General features: G+C 40.0%; 1 protein-coding gene across 7 annotated transcripts; it reads right to left on the reverse strand.

The window, feature by feature from the left end:
• Window positions 1–5468: 5468 nt before the first annotated feature.
• Window positions 5469–14537, reverse strand: LOC111270571 (uncharacterized). 7 transcript variants are annotated; one of them, XM_022850844.2, is made up of 7 exons: window positions 11885–12017; window positions 11544–11639; window positions 8758–8870; window positions 8171–8326; window positions 7401–7865; window positions 6588–6704; window positions 5469–6354 (listed from the first exon to the last, which is right to left on the reverse strand). In XM_022850844.2, exons 3-7 carry the CDS (start codon window positions 8852–8854, stop codon window positions 6254–6256), a joined length of 936 nt encoding a protein of 311 aa, XP_022706579.1. In that variant the 5' UTR covers window positions 8855–8870; window positions 11544–11639; window positions 11885–12017; the 3' UTR covers window positions 5469–6253. The 7 variants fall into 7 exon arrangements, with proteins under 7 accessions (XP_022706579.1, XP_022706581.1, XP_022706580.1 ...); XM_022850846.2 differs by having other exon boundaries at window positions 11544–11635; window positions 11885–12003; XM_022850845.2 differs by having other exon boundaries at window positions 11544–11659; window positions 11885–12003.
• Window positions 14538–17058: the final 2521 nt, after the last annotated feature.

The following is a 17058-nucleotide window of genomic DNA, read 5'->3' on the forward strand; positions in this document are numbered from 1 at the left end:
GATCGAACCGGTGAAATTGTACTTTCGGTTCCATGGTTCATATCTGTACCAACAGATTCCACTTTATTTTTCAGTTACAAAGGATTATATGGCTGTATACTTGGTTGCAGGACGAAGGAAAACTGACTTCGTGATAAGTCCTGCTTAAATTGGCATAGTACCCCATTTATACGCTGGATTTACATTGTCGGCTATGGGCTATGATAACACATAACGAAAAACAGTGTCGTGACAAACGCTCGTTGATAAATTCATACCCTATAATGTCAAAGGACATCCTCCATTACCGGGCACGTCTGCCGTTATGTAGAGAAACTTGACGTCGCAGTCTGCTCACGTCAGCTATTCAAATCGCATCTCACTTTTAACCATGACACTTCAATGTATTATATCAAATTAAGACCTTTGTTTATAGTACCCTCTCGCCACGAGCGACTGTTTCATACCGGTAATCATTACTGCGGCGAGCTAACGTATCATACGTTGGCCTGATCGTTTCATTCTGCCGGACTCAAGCATCGATGCCAGAGCATACCCAACGCCGTATGGAGCATGTATGCACCTAATCCAAATGACGAACATTTATTTAGTTGGTGATTCCAATTACTATTGAATATAACTGTCGGATATCAGATCGGCTAATGCTTCATGGTCAGGACCGCACGTTGCTTTATGGCCCAAAACGTTAGAGCTTCTGGTATACTTCAATTAAAGATTAATTTTTAACCATCCAAAAAGATAGTGAGATAGAGAAAAAAAAAATAGTCCAGTTCCGCTGTGACCTTATTCGCAGGAATGCTCGATGACACTCTCTGGATTTTAGGCAAAGACGTTGGTTTTTAGCTAGCTAAATCGTTTCGTTCATACGTCGTCACAGATCAGCTTTCTTATTGAGATTACGTCTGTCTACCCAAAGCATTCTTTATTACAGTTTTGTGTCCGTTTTCGTTTGTTTTCAGACGTACGCGAAATAATGCCAATATCACGTTAGCGTTCATCAACGTTTCGCTCTACTACAATGGAATCGTATGATCCATTGAGCATCGTACTACCTTGATTAGTGTTACTTGCGTAGCACGACCTTTAGTAAGTAAAAATAGAGAAACCTGAACAGCCATCTTTGAAGATTCGTAAATTATGAGGCTCTTGTTTCTGCACTCTAAAAACCGTAATACGTAAAGCAAGATACGTTCAAGTATAAGGCGTTCGACGTTCTAGACCTAATCAACAAGCAACTATATGCACGTGAAAAACATATTATACGATACAAACGATTCTTTTACGTTTGTAACGGCCGAGAAGTCGTCGTTGAGTTCTACCTTATTGTACTTCATTTGGTAAACCTTCGATTAGTTACATCGAGTAAGCAGAAAGCCGGACTACTACGTTCTGGCTCTGAAACTAGACTATGGTCTAGCGTATTTTTTACGTAGTAGAATAGCTAGTACTTGACTTATCACGAAAACAATGATAATGTAAATTAGAAAGGTATATCCACGTGGGACTCGGGTATAACGGCAGAAACTCGAACCGAATTTATAAAATGCGTGGGATAAGTAGCGTAGATGATCAATTACAATTCCGCTTGTCAGTAATTAAATACAATGTATCACTAATAAGTGGATCAGCGTTTCAGGGTTCCAGATAGAAGATCCCCGAGAGCCCATTATTGTGTTTATTAAGTAATTTTGTTATGATTAAACTGGGTGGACGATAATAAGCAATTTGCGGTTGACTGTTGGTTGGCTACACAAAACACACGATATAGTTAGTCGCCATAGTCCAGTACGATGAAGTATAATATGGTTGTTTAAACGAGATGGCGTTATTCACGGATGACTAAAGGGACACCCCGCTTTATGCCGCATCCAGACTGTCTTATAGTTTTCATTGAATACGCATGAAGTAAGCCGCTATCGCTGTAATACATCGGTTAGTTGGTGGCCAGACGGACTTGCTTTACTATGCGCCAGTGTATCTTTCCTAAAGGTATCATCGTATAAATAATGCAAAAGGCTCCTCGAGTCGAAGTTAGATGTGATTTTTGCCGTCCCTGTCTAGCCCGAGCCCAAGTACCAGCCCAATGTCATGACCTTCCTCTAGACGTTCTTTTCTGTTCCTAGTTGGAGTCCAAGCGTGCAAATAATATTCTAAAAGTGATATGCACCGCCGCTTTTTCGCGTCAATCACTTGGTACGTCGACGTTGATCTTCGGCTCGAGTCTCCCACTTAATGCCGACGTGCAAGGCAGATCCCTACCACTAGAACTTAAATTTTTGGAGTAAACTTCTAATAGGAGACACAAATCCGCATGAGAGCGTTAGATCATGGAACAACTCAAAAACAATTTTGCTCACTACTAGGAAGAAACAAGGATTCACTTTTTGTAACTTACTGAGGAGCCTTTAGTAAAAAGTTCACCGTGATGAATATACTAATCACACTAACGGAATCAGCATTACAACAGCCCTACTCTACAAAGGTAGTTTCATAATGAAATTCCTTCCGAGACACTGTGCTGCTTTGAAATCCGACTCAGGGCAGATAGAATCATCTATATTCTGGGATTTAACAATTTCAAGTTGAACTAACTTTGAGCCATTAAGCCTAATGACAATCATTCCATCTTTGTTGGTATTTCAACAACGAAATATTATCATACGGCAAATCATCAGCGAGTTTGGCGCTCGATGTCTAGATAAAACTGCTTAAAAATGTCAATATAACCAGAAGCCTAGAAGTATCTGTCTGCACAAAGTTAGGATCTTTCTACTCCATTCGGTATTAGCCAAGCGCCAATCGATCCCGCAAACGCTGAAACAAACTTTAGCCATACAAGACGGTAATGTAACACATTTTTTTACACACTCGCGTACCTTGACATAATGAAAAAGAAAAATAGTGTATTTTTAGCTAGGCTAATAGTTGCTATCACAATTAAAACATAAAAGCACGACCGGTAATCGTAGCGATCAGATCCACAAAATAGGCCTGAATCAGTGAGACGATTCAACACATGTCGATATTACTGCTCCTGTCTATTTGAGCACAGGAACTGAAGATCATTCCATTGGCTTAGAAAGGTCCGCCCCTTGGCCGCTTCGACCTAGCAAATTTGATATAAAAAAAATCAAAAAGTCTCATTTACAGAACTATTTTAACTATGTTTACTACTGAGAGTTCCACTTACTGAAGCAAACCTCATAAACTGAAAGCATATAATATTTTCGAAAACGTGTACCAGCCTTTCTTGGCAATATCCCGTGTATGCTATTGCAGACGGCCACTTTTCGGCGCATTTGCTTTGACATCGTTATGATAGAAGATGATTATCTTTCGAATTCTGCCAAGATGTTCGATTACGTCAACAAGAATGATAAGTTACTACTTCTACAACTGAAGCTTATTGGAGTATTTCACTAACGCCGTTGGCGTTTTGGGGAAATCAAACGAAAGCTTCTAACCTCAAATGCGGGGAAGTTCCCAGAAATCAAACGTGTTGAAATTCTCCATTATTTGCCCTGTTACTACCACTTGTTCTTAGTCATCGGACTTAAAATTTTCACACTAACACATATTTGTTACAAAATATATATTCAGTTCTTTCTCTATACATTTCAGGTTTTAGAGACTAAAATCCCTTTAGCGCCCAATGGCCCTATCGGTCCTTTTCATTTATTAAGCATTCTAAGCAACTCAAATTGTCTCGCGTTTCAACACGCTCAGTCTCCATTCTATACGGGTGACAGTTCGTTACTGATTAAGCCTTTGTCGGTATCTGTCATCCAAATAAAGGGAGTCGCTGAAGCACTACTTCATGAAGACGTATACTTCTTTATTTAGCGCTGTCCACAAGCGATCTGACGACGGCATTGATCGGTTGTCTGCTACTGTTCCGTGATTAATTCACGAATCACCTACAGCGTCGCGAAGCCGTGATCAGCAAACGAGATACGACAGTAGAGCAAAATGGCGAACGGCTAGCGCCACCATGTCCAAATCTACCCACGCGGAGTCTCCAGATGAGATTAGCGTCGGTGCGTTGCAGCGTTCAGAAAATAGCATTCTTAAAACAGACGGCGGCGAGACCAGTTCGAGGGATACGTTATACTAGTTTCTTTTCTCCATTCGCTTTGATTCGTCCGCTAAGCAGAACGAACGTGTGCGCTGAGATACCCGTTCATTTTTTAGCCCTGCGGATTTCGATTATGTACACTAAAGTCGGACTGGAAGAGCAATAAAACCCGTTTGTTGGTACAACGCCTTAACTTTAAATGGGAACAGGATATATCTGTTCAGTAGGAATATTACTGATGATGTAGGATTATCCCAACTAGGAGTTTATGCTTGTAGCGTTCTGTTTTTCGAGTACAGCAGTAATTTCCAATATATACATATGTACATACATACATAGGCGGCTTATAGTCTCTCGAAGTAAATTTTCTACCGTGTTTTATGCAGTTTGCAGACAGCCTGCAACAAAATACTATGTGACTCAATAACTCTTGGTCCAATAACGACTCTGCTGTATTCTGTTCTGTATCATTGTGATAGGCATCTAACTCTTTATAGCATAATGTACGTATCCATATTTTGATGAACGATTAGAGAACACGAACTGATAAACTTTTCTGTATCATATAAACCTCCAACTTAACTATAAAAAAAGATAGAAGAACAAAACAGAACTAATAACATCTAACAGCCAATAACCGCTCTGCAGGGTCTAATGAACACGTTTTTTTTTAGTTATAATAAACAGAATAGGATGACGTCAACACATCATAGTCCTTTTACTGCAACATAGCTAAAACCTGTCCTGCAGAAAAATCGAAGAAAACCTCAGATCCCATTAGTAACTTAGCGAAAAATATAGAAACCTGCATTTGAAAGGTTTTTGCAAAGGGATTTCTATTTACTTCAAGGTTTAGTGAACAGCTATATGCTATGGACATAAGCTTGTCTACGCAACATAACTTATGAGAAACTTAAGTATATAGTGAAATTGAGTTGTAAAATTAACAACAATTGTTGATCTGCTGCTTTTTTACAAAGGTAAAACGTGATTAACGATAATTCTGATATTGAATATATTATACCAGATATTGAATACATTGAATTAATAAATAAAATTGAATAAATTGATACAGATATTGAATATATTATTATATATCCAGACCAGTATAAGTCATACGAATGACGCTACTACTTATACTAATCGACAACATCGAGAAAAAAAAGCAGATGAGTTTCCCTCTATGTACATGTTACCTAAAACACTTTCAAGCAAGCTTCCAACTTTATCGTCATAACTAATAAGTAAGTAAATAAAAACTAAAATAAGTAAAAGTTATCAATAATTAAAATTCGTTAGTTACCTCTTTAATTAGAAGTTAGCCGGCAGAAACTTTGGCGGACCAGACTATAGTTTGGTAGACGCTGTTACGGGGTAGTCAACACCACTAACAAACATTAAATGAATTCTTTTCGTACTTTATTGTACACTCGCCTTGAATTGAGTCCTTTTTTTGGAAGTTTTCTGTAAGGTAATTTCGGTTAACAGATGCTAAACAATTCATCAAAACAAAAGGGTACTCGTCAACTGGCAATTCAAACGTGTCAGATTAATAACAATGTTTTCTGCAAAAGAAACTTCTATACATTTCGTTATAAAAGAAAAAAGGGAGCATCGAACAGACTGAATGAACATCACAGCTTTATCTATGAAATGATCATTTATATTTAGATTCAGATCAACACATTTAACCAATCACCAAACATATGTACAAAGCCGTAGGCGTGTACTAGAATATTTAAAAATATATAACTTTTTTGTTATAAGTTAGTATTACGTATGCAATGCTTCTTCATACACAGTTGTTACTTTCTTGTCGGCTTCTAGCAGCCTAGATTTAGGCCTCGTTTTTTCGAATCCGTTAAGCCCAGTCGTACAGCCAAAGCCATTCGGCAGTTGATGCGTCCCGGTGCGCCTGAGCAGAGGCTGCATACAGAAATATCTTACTTTTCATTGGGTTTCGACCCTAAAAGTTACTTATCGGTAATTGGCGATGTTTACTACCCACAGTGGCGGAAGCGACACATGCTAGTTGGTTGCCTAATATTATGTGTCCATTATCGCGGATAGATTGGTCTCAAATTGAGCCACTTGTAGTGCGCTTATTTTTCCGGTATTATTTGATATGGTCGTGTTAGGGATTGGAAAATACTTTGTTAGAGAAGCTGCAACTACTTCTCAGATGAACATTGCAGCCTCAGAACTCCGATCTCTAGGGGGCCCAATGGTTGGCCGCGAAGTATCCTTTATGTCCAGGACTAATGAAACGTCTGATTCTTCTGAAATCCATGGATGCCAGCAGAAATTAGCATAATTATATGTTTAGAAACTTCTTTGCTTTTTCCTAGTGCTGTCACTTTCGTCAGGGCAAAAACGCGTTGAAACCTTTTTAGCATGGTAGAACTGATATAGCAATATCATGACAATTATAACACGTATTTTATAATGTAGTCTGAGGTTGCATTCATGTTTGCGCAAATAAATACTGGAATACGCATGCTGTGATATTTACGTGTCTCAATCGAGCTGAGTGAAGCCACACTTATATCCCCTTCAACCTGATATTGTCGCATGGAGTCCTTGGCGAGCAATGTGTCAACCTCAAGGACCGTTACCTTGACGGGAGTGGCTGCATAAAAATACGGCACAATACAAACAATTTTTCGTGTGACGAATATGTTTGACAAAATGTTTCACTTAGGCATCCCTAAATATCGCTGCCTGGATGTCGGCAAGGCGAACCATCCTAGTCCTGCTTGCTGGCTATTCTAGATCGTCTGCACCGGCACAAATTCTGGTGAACCATCCTAAGCCAAGCAATGCCAGTCCCGTAATATACAACAAATCGGCGACGCAATAAACGGGTCCGTGGATAACATCTAACAGTGATTATACCATAAGGATACACAGAAACCAGTAGGAAATTTGAAGTGCTCAATGAATGACAGTTATATACGATAGTCTCAGTTAGGTGAAGGAAGCGTAAGGCAGAAAATATCAGCTACATATAAGTAAGTATTTAGCGTATTTGCTGAGAGGTTTAGCTTACACGAGGATCTCACAGCAAGATCTTAAACGGGATCATGTCGTTGGCGATACTCGTACTGTTTCATAGATACTACTCGTTTCTTGTCCCGCACCGTTCAATACAATGCCACGTAATTAAATGCTTTTAAAACCTGTTCTTACAACTATTATTAATGACATAAAAGGTGAAAAAGGTTTAGAAATGATGATATGACGGCATTTGTAACATTTAAATGCGCTAAGTGTCAGAAAGCATGAGCTTATTTATCATGACTGCTAATAATAGACTCGTACGTACCATACTTGAAACTCGTAGCCTGTACTGCATCGCGATAGGTAACGGACGCCGTATAGTTCCTGTCTGCTGCTCGCGTTGCGTCAGCGCTGGGTAAAACTATTACCGACATGCGCGGATATACGTCTGCAGGTCTGACATAGCCATGATTTTGCAGTTGACTAATATTATCATATTGATAACCTTGTCGAACCGGGGCGTGTTCGCTGTGACCAGCTTGATTTGGCAGGGGTTCATGATGTACTTTACTATAAATGTTTAGATCGTCGTTCAGTCCATTGCCGCTACTTGGCAGACAAGGCAGGTTTTTCCGTGCATATGTATTCAGCATCTGCACGGAGTCAGGGGCATGTCTGCTGGTATTATCTGGGCCTTCGCCTACCTTGTTCGGAGGCTCTGCCGGTAAAGCCTTTGTGGTAGCCAGTTGAAGAGCTTCTCGATCAAACGTTCGATTATCGCGTTCACCGCCTGTCGACAAAGAGTTAGAACTTCTTAACGATGTTTAGTTAGGAGAAATTTAGCTTCGTGAGCTCTTTCTTCGCTATAGCGAAGAAATAAGTCTCCCGAATTCATTCTAACGTTAAAGGGTAGCTTTGAACAGTAGGCGCGCTGCTAACAAAATCCAGAAGATTAAGCTGTCGAGGGGGGGGGGGGGGGTAAGAAGTAAGTCCATGAATCTATTCAGATGTTTCTGATGCCCCATTCACTCGGCATGGAGCTACAGCCAAATGAATCGTTAATGAAATATATATACCCAACATTATGCGTAGTACCTTCTGGGCTGTCAACTCCACCATTGGCCCAACGTCCTATAACTGATCTATTGGATGATGCTGTGCTGAAAGCGATTGGACTCAATGTAGGACTTCCAGGAATAGTTAAGGTGTGCTTTCGCTGTAGCCAAACAAACACAACCACTATCAGTACACCTAGACCAAGTCAACAAAATTTCGAATATTAAAAAAATTAAAGAAACATTTAGAAAATGAATAAAAGAATAACGTGTGTGTAATACGTATATGTTTATTTGCAAAGATCTGAGGAACCTATTACCGATCGAACCCCAAATATGTTACGCGGTGATACTATATTAAGAGGCTAGTCGTAATAGCAATTAGGAAAATCATTTTAGCCAATACGCTGGACAGCCACCCTAACTAAATATTGGCTCGCGTTATCATACAATAATTATCGAATATATACAGGCCTTAATGTAAGAAGTGTGGCTAAAATACTTAGATAGATAATTGCGATGCTAATTATCCAGCAGCGAAATTAAGAACAGAAAATATACTTAAGGAGTCATTAGAAGTTCATAAACGTTATACTGCGGTAATAGGAAGTAAGTGATAGAACTTACCGACTACTCCGATGGAGATGCCCAAAACAATGATGAGAACTACACTCAAGCTCTCCATAGCGGGTCCTTTTTTTTTGCTACCACGCCAGTGTTTCATATAGATCACCTGCTGGCTGCAACGTTTCGTAAAATAGAGATTTTCTCTAACACAAACCGCATTTCGGTGGCTCTGATCAACGCTTATCATAAATGGAATAACACGCTGCGTTGGAACTATGGTGATTTTATCCTATTCATTGATTTGTGTAGTCAGCTCTGTAACTTGTTACGTGGAGAACAACGTATTACGTGGGGTGCTCATTTTAATAGCGTAGCGGTACAGCCTGTCTGCAATCTCATGCTCGAGGTTCAACTACTTCGATAAATTATTTTTTCCAACGTATGTTCAAGCTTGTTTTTTTGCTTTTGTTCTTCGTCTCTCATTTTCAACTCTCTTCATAGCTGAATAATAGTAAACTATGTAATGTGGCTAGCATGCGTTATGAACATAGGAAAAACGTTGTACAGGACAAGGCAAAAGACTGTTAACAATGACACTCACTTAATATATTATATTATACAATTATCCATATGTGTATATATATATATATATGGATAATTGTATAGATGTAAAATGCACGCTCGTATATACCTCGCATTGTTAATACATGAATGTTTATAATTGTGTGTTCAGTACTACTGTTAGGCATTGTTCCAGATGGCTGGTTCCAATACGAAACAAAACGTGTCTACGTCCGGTTTCGAACCTGAACTATTATAATCGCATTAGAAAAATTACAACAGAAAACGGTAATAACAATAGCTCCTCTATAATATCGAATGCCAAAACAATACGACAGGATTTGTCTGTCAGAAGCCTCCTTACATTCCATCATATCTATTCTAAACCACTTGTTTTTCTTGGCTAAAAAAAAAGCCTATAAAATGCAAACAAGTGAGTAACCCTGATATAATGAAATCTTTATCGATTCGAAATCGGGCATAGAAGCTCGATGGTCTTTAAAGCCTCGAAAGGCTTTGCATGTTTCGTCAGACGCTAATCCAAATAGTATAGCATCCACTCGCAAGGATATAATCTTTCCTGGACCACGCCAGTAAAATGTCTAAATCTGTCACGCTGCCAATCGAAACACGTACATATCACGTAGTGCTGCTAGGCCAAGGGAAAATCCTTAGGTCGTGCCTTTGCCAGGATCATTCGGATTGTTGTCTAATTGGGAGCGCGCGGGACGTTTGACTCTGGTTAACTCTTTTTCCTATTGACATTTCAGCTAGACGCCTGCGCGCAAATAACAGTTGTTATTTGCCACCATTTTGGGTGATCGCTGTCGAGAAGCCGACCATTTTCAAAACCATTTACTCGCTAACCATGTCTAACATGTTTCTTTTTTTCTTTCGGAAAAAAAAATGATAAAACTAATGTTTTGTTATTTGGCTCTAAGTCAACTTTATCCTGCTTGCAAATGCGATACTTTCCCTTTTATTTGTTTAATCTCAATCGTACGACTATTAACGGTCGTGTCCATACACGGAAGCAACGTATTTTTCTGTAACATTCGGGAACGCTCAATGTCTGCTACCCTTTTTTTCAACTGAGTATTCTACGGTAATTGTAAAGCTAGCTAGCCGATCAATTCGTCGGGTCTATCATCACGAGGTACTTTTTTGCCTGTAGCCTATTCACTCGCGTAAATTAGCGACGACGGTATCTTGCTTGTCGTGTTCTATCAATACATGGCCAAAGGCTTTGCTTACATGACACCCATAAGCAACAAACACTTGACCCTTTAACATCTCCAGCTGGACAGCGGTGATAGTGAGGGCCGGCAGCTCCTGCTGTTGCTCTACATTGAAAGCCGCTAGAAAAAGCCAACGACTTTTAGTGAGCAGTAATGAGCCTCGTTTGGCCTATCCATCCAACGATCCGCCATAGTCGCAGCGTACCCGACGGCCCGACTGGCTGGAGGGTGTATTTGTCGCACAACCGCCTCTGATCAGGAGACACGACGTTTGGCAGTGCTTGGTGGCCTTCTGCCACCACACAATGCGCAAACAAAGCGATACACAGTTGACTGAATACACAGGCTAACGCTAATGTCTGTCTCCGTATTTACTTCCATTTCAGCGAACAGAGACAAACTCTATTCAGCTCTGACCTGTGCGGTAGATCCCCGCAGTGCATTTTTGCCTATCACACAGATCCTCCAGTGAGTGTTAACGGAGACAATTATCTAGAAGCTAAAGGAACGAATCGAATTGGCGTGCGTTGCATCCCCCTCCGCATGACAAGTAGCATCCAAACAAACTGCCGACTGTCTTTGGCAATCAATCGAATCTGAGCAGGTCTGTTTCACGACGTTTGTCGATCCTGGTTCCATCCAGACACTCAAGCATGTGAAACGATCAAAAATGGTCTTGGTCTGCTTGCTCGCGCCATATTAAGTCCGCTGGCCACGAAGTGATGATGACTTCAGTAGGCGAAAGGTTGGGCGGGCAACCAAATCCAAATGATTGTTCTCGATGACCAATATCAATTGAAAACACGCTGGAACTAGACGAGCAGGATGAACTCGGTCAGGTGGCAAGAACCGTCTTTACCGAATGGGCATCTGAGCAACAGTATCTGTTAGTTGGTGACCTATGATGATTGTTCGAACGAATGCTAAGTGGGCTGTATAATACAAACAGCAATCCAATTCTGTGGGCATTTCTAAACAGATGTTATCAAAATACGGCCAAAAGAATTTAGCCATACAAAACTCTCATGAAGTATCATCTATACTTACCTACAGAGTAGGTAACCTAGGTTTTCACCGCATCTAGACACATCCGATTTGAACTAACTGGTAGGATAAACAGAACCACAGCATCAACGACGCTACCTGGCAAAAAATTTCGAACACTCAATATATGAAATAAATACTTTTAGGTAATTTTTTTCCAGATTTTTACAAAAAGTATCTAGGCGATTATAAGCGCAAGCATAAATCAATAAGTGAATCTCTGTGACAAATAGTCTTATATATAGACAAGTTTACACTGTAAATGATCAATGGCAATAGAAAGTTGAGTTTCGCATTTCGTTTATGATGTCTCGAGGTCGGAGAAAATAGTAAACGAGTCCAACCTTTTACTGACTTCGAAGACCTCATTACACATTCACATTACAGCAGAGTTAGGACGCGACAGGCAAAGACACCTACGAAAATCGTATCGTCAACGAAAGCATCTATCACAAAGTGACACAATAATTGATGCCCGTTTCTACATTGAACGTTGGATTCTTTCGAGGGAGTCAGCGACAATGCGACTTTCTCTTTCCCACCAAAGTAGAAGGCTTAACAGGAATCAATCAAAGCTATTTATTTAACAATGGAATTCGTTGGCATCCTCTGTCCAAACAATTTCAAAAATAGGAAATATTTATGCGGCATTCACTTAGGAGGAAAGATAGCTGCTTCGTTTAAATCTGCCAACAAACTCAGTCCGTGTACTCTCTAAACATACGATAACAAAATGTTTTTGATGTAGCGAAATATATTCGGGGTCAACCAAGACCAGTCACTGCTAGAATTACCTCTTCTTTCCGATGGTGTAAGTCTTCACACCTATAACCAGCATAGACAATGATGAAAAAGTCTATAGCCAATGCGAACTTGCCGAAAGCAGATGCGCGCTCATTCGAAAAAGTATCTTCGTTTTTGCTTGTTAGCAGCAAAGCGTTTTATCATTATGTTGAATTCAATGTTTATGCTAAATTTTTATCGCCCATCCTCCTAGGCTGTATGCACTAGGTAGATGTACGCGCAAAACAGCGACCCAAACAACTTCCCCACCGATTTGCGCCAACTTTGAACGGGAAGTCCCATAAACCAGAGACATGTTCTTCTACTTTCTAAGATTCATCTTCGGCGACGTGAAATCTGTGCCGTATTTGAACTATCTAAAGTAAAGGCATATATTGCCTAGGAGCTTTTCCAGAGGTCGCACAACGTAATGACTCAATATTACATTATGGTGTCTACGGCCTTCCTCCATTGTTATTTCTAGGCAACCAGCTAGATTTTGTACAAAGGGATTAAAATAAACAGTAGTATTTTTTGCACCGTTACGTCAGCAGAATACCTCTCATGAAGAACACTGGTTGGTCGTTGTGTTAGTTGAATGCAAGATACGCTTATTTAGTTCCTTTGCGATGTTTGTCTGTTTAGGAAAATCGGCACAATTTTAGTTGTTGGAAGCTTTATCGCTAAGGGGCAACACATGGAGCTATTTGTGCAGGAGGAACAACCATATTGTGGCTTGGTAACTGAACGTAGCTTCCAATTTGGCGGTAAAACTCAAAAAATTTTGCTATATAATAGCATATAACTTCTAGACAGGTTGACGTTTTTAAGTGATTTCGTAAACCGCGTGCATACATACGTGACGATAAAAATAATTCATATAAAGTTGAATTTTAGTAATGTAAAGCTTAGCAATTCCTAATCCTATATCGCTCGTTAACTAAAAACAATTGATCGTAAGTCTGATTACTTTCTTTATTTTAGAGCTACTTATTACGACACTGGCTTGACGTGGCCTGTCGGGTCCTATAGGAATTGATTGTTGTCGGTGAATTGCAAAATCGTCGTTTCTACCAATATATTGTATTTTTTTTTTTTAGGCCGTGCAATAGGCAGCAGTGTGGTGTTCCGAGCATCAACTCGGCTTGAAGAGGCATGGATTCATCGATAATTCTATATACTATAAGCAGGCTATATGCGCCAATATAATTAATAACGATCCTAACCAAACTCTATAAATCGACTGACGGTAAACGATAATCCACACGTATTCCTCCGTCTCTCCTTACACAGATCGTTCGTTTAGCGAACTTACATTCCGACTCACTCTAATAGTAAGTGAAATAATTACCGCTGAAATGAATCGATGAATCATACGGAGCATATTTGTCAGTGCAAAACTAAATTGGTTTGATTCATCCAAAGCACAATTAAATCAGGAAAAAAAAAAGAGCATTCTTAAAAAACTCAAATTTTCACTTGTTTTTGTCATATCTACCTTTTCTAACAGAGTTCTAATAGGCAACAAGTTTCAGTCGTATCCGTAATAAATGGCTATGAGCTCCTCTTTTCCCTTTAATAACATTACCCAAAGCCTGTTAGCTGAAGCGTTCATCTTCATAGAGAAAATAAAAAGAATTCATTAAATCAACCATTGTTGCCAAGCTGTACTACTCCAATTATACATTTTGAACTCAGGCAAATCAGGATTACACAGCACGATACATGGCTACGATGGCGGATCATTAATATTGGCCTGATTTCATAAGGCTTACCATACCAGGACAGACTGGTAAAGTTCTTCGAGCGTCACATTTTGTGCATCGATCGTTTCGGTCAATACAAATACGCTATTATTACTGATTTGTCGACGAGAAACACCAACGAATTCCAAAGACATTGCCGCGATACATAAATAAACTTCGAAGATATCACTAGCTATAGCGGGTACAGTCCTAGTAAGTTCACTCTGTTTCGAACTCCAACTCTTTCAAGCCAACCATCGCTTTCACGATCACAGTCACACAGTGATTATAGGAAAGGCTGTCGCATATTGCCATACAAAACGAACGTCGTATATAATAAGAGCAAATAACTGCGAACTCGTTCAAGAGTGTGTCTGCTGGGTTCGTGGCCAACAATCAATGCACTAACACCGCATCGTAGGGCAGTCACAATGCCGACCCAACAGCGCCCTAGCCGAGACAGTAGCAAGTCTACAGTTTGAACAAGGACCGCCAAAAGGGTAGGAACGCTTTCGTCAGGTCGTCCTAGATACGGGCATGGATAGGCCTGAGAACACAGTGAGTGGCCATCTAAATCACCGTAACACCCGAAATGGTAATTACGTATCGCGATTCCGACTGAACCCTTTAGGATCTAGGTCACCACAGGCCACACAGGTAGACCATTGCGGAAGGTAAATAGTGTTCTCATTTTAGCGCTATATGAGGGGCTAATTTGATTAGCGGCCAAGACAAGTAATGCTTCTAATGAAGGACGACAATTCACGAACGAGACAAAAGCAACAAGTTAATTATGCTGAATCAGTATGGTGCTGGTGGCGCGACGTAAAATTATCAAGCGCCAGCTCAGTGTGAAAAGCATGCTTTTAAAGTGGTCTCATAGAAAGCCAGGCTATCGTTGTCTTCTCAGCAAGGGCATGTCTGCATGAAGGCGATTCCTGCGTACATTTGGATAGACATCAAGCAGAAAAATGCGTAAAACAACAGCTTCTCTTTAGAAAGTGAAACTCTACGCTAATCGGTCGATGAAATCGAAGGTGTTTTTGCTTAAGAAACGTATTCATTCATAAAGTTACTTTTTTTTTTTTTTTTTTAATTTATTATTCATGTATTATCTGATAACACTTGTAATCGGAAGCATTCGTACATAGGTGGTTGCTGCAGCCCAGTGAGTTGATCGGAGAGCGGAGCCTGATAAGAAAGAAGCAGGGGCTGCAGACGTCGGATTTTGAACATTTCACATACAGTGTATAAGCATGAGATCTATTCTAGTTGAAATAGAACTAGAAGTATATTTGAGAATATGGAGTAAACAGCAAGACCGGATCGTGTTCTGATTCGACCTTTTTCAATTTGTATTCTAGATTATCCCTATAATCCCTCTTCAAATCATATAGGAGAAATACAGAAGTGCTGTCATGATTGATTGTTCGTTTTGATTCCATCAAAACTCTAAATCATCTAGCAAAATATTGAAATAGTCTCAAGTTGTATAAAAACTGTAGAATGCCTTTCCTTCTATAAACTTGAGCATTTCGTCGGGGCTCGAAAGTAAGCAAGCAGGGGATAAGGGCAAGTTTAGCGACCCGTGAACGATAGCTTGATACATGTGAAAATAGAAGGGCATATCGAAGATATTAGTTATTTGCAACAGGCTGAGGCTCTCGCCATGTCAGACTGGCGCATTAGAAATGATTTTCCTTTGCAAACCTTCAAAAAGATTCACCAAAATTACGCTCAATAATCTTTTTTTGTTTTTTTTTTCGTTCTTTCAGAGGCAAATCAAAAGTGACTGTATCATCGAACGATTAGGATAATATCCGAATGTTGCAACTGATAGCCATGCACAAGAGGGAAGTTATTATAACTTCCCTCCTGTTAAAGTTAGAAAAATCATATAAAGGAATTGACTTCAGGGCCTAAATTTACTGATGATCACCACTGATAATATAGTCCTTGGGTTCCGTAAGATAATAGAAAACATTCCGTGTGCAGCGATACTTATCGACAGTATCGGACGTATTGCTCTATAGAAAAAATTAGAATTCGATCTAAAGACGATACAGTTATTTATTTGACGGTAATCGAAAGAGTTATGAGAGGGTGGGTCGTCATCATCATCATCATCACTACACTAGCAGGAACCTGTAGCGATGAAAAGAAGAATGTTTTTTCTGTTTATTAACCATGTTTTATAGTAAGATAAAGGCAATCATTATCTATGTCCTGTGCCAGTGATGCGTTTTCTGATGCCTGCTGTCGTATAATCGTGATGCCGACAGTCACATTTGATCAGTTCGCCTATAACGATAGGGCTGAGGTAGGAAACGCACGACTTTTTCGAAGCCTTTTTTAAGCAGATGCGATTGATGATATACGTCCAATTGGTGCGGCCGAACGCGTCCAACATAGCATAACTATCTGTACGGCCATTTTGCGCTTTTAAGTAGAGATGTCTTTGTATAGCTCTGATTGCGTGGAAGTACTAGTATTGTGGGTGGCTGGTTAACTGTCGCTAGATGAAAAGTATATATCAATACGATCGTTTGGCCGCGATAGGCGATCTTTCGATTCGATACTTACCTCCGCGGGTGCTGCCAGCCAGTGGGTTCGGTTCTCGAATTCTCCTCGGAAGCTATTTCTGGCATGACTAAGCTGTTTCATTCACCCCTCGCATAGATGTGGTGTTTATCGGTAAATCGAACATTTAAAGTTGTCTTTTCCATAATAGTACTAGTAATTAAGGATGCTCCCGCTGGTTGGGCTGCGATAATATGACGACCAGATTTATATCTACAATGGTACCTCCATTCGATTTTTTCAATTAGGGACAAACGATGATTATTGGCTCGTTCTGGTTCAGGCAGTAATCGCCTCCGCTAGTGCCGTACTAGTAAAAGAGTTACAGGAGCAATTCTGCCAAGTACTAGTAGTTTACGTGCAAGAGCCCTTCACTAGTCCTATTTACATGCAGCGGCCGATGGCATGTG

The sequence above is a fragment of the Varroa jacobsoni genome, unplaced genomic scaffold (genome assembly GCF_002532875.2).
Source record: "Varroa jacobsoni isolate VJ856 unplaced genomic scaffold, vjacob_1.0 contig00006, whole genome shotgun sequence".
In the NCBI taxonomy this organism is placed as follows: Eukaryota; Metazoa; Arthropoda; class Arachnida; order Mesostigmata; family Varroidae; genus Varroa; species Varroa jacobsoni.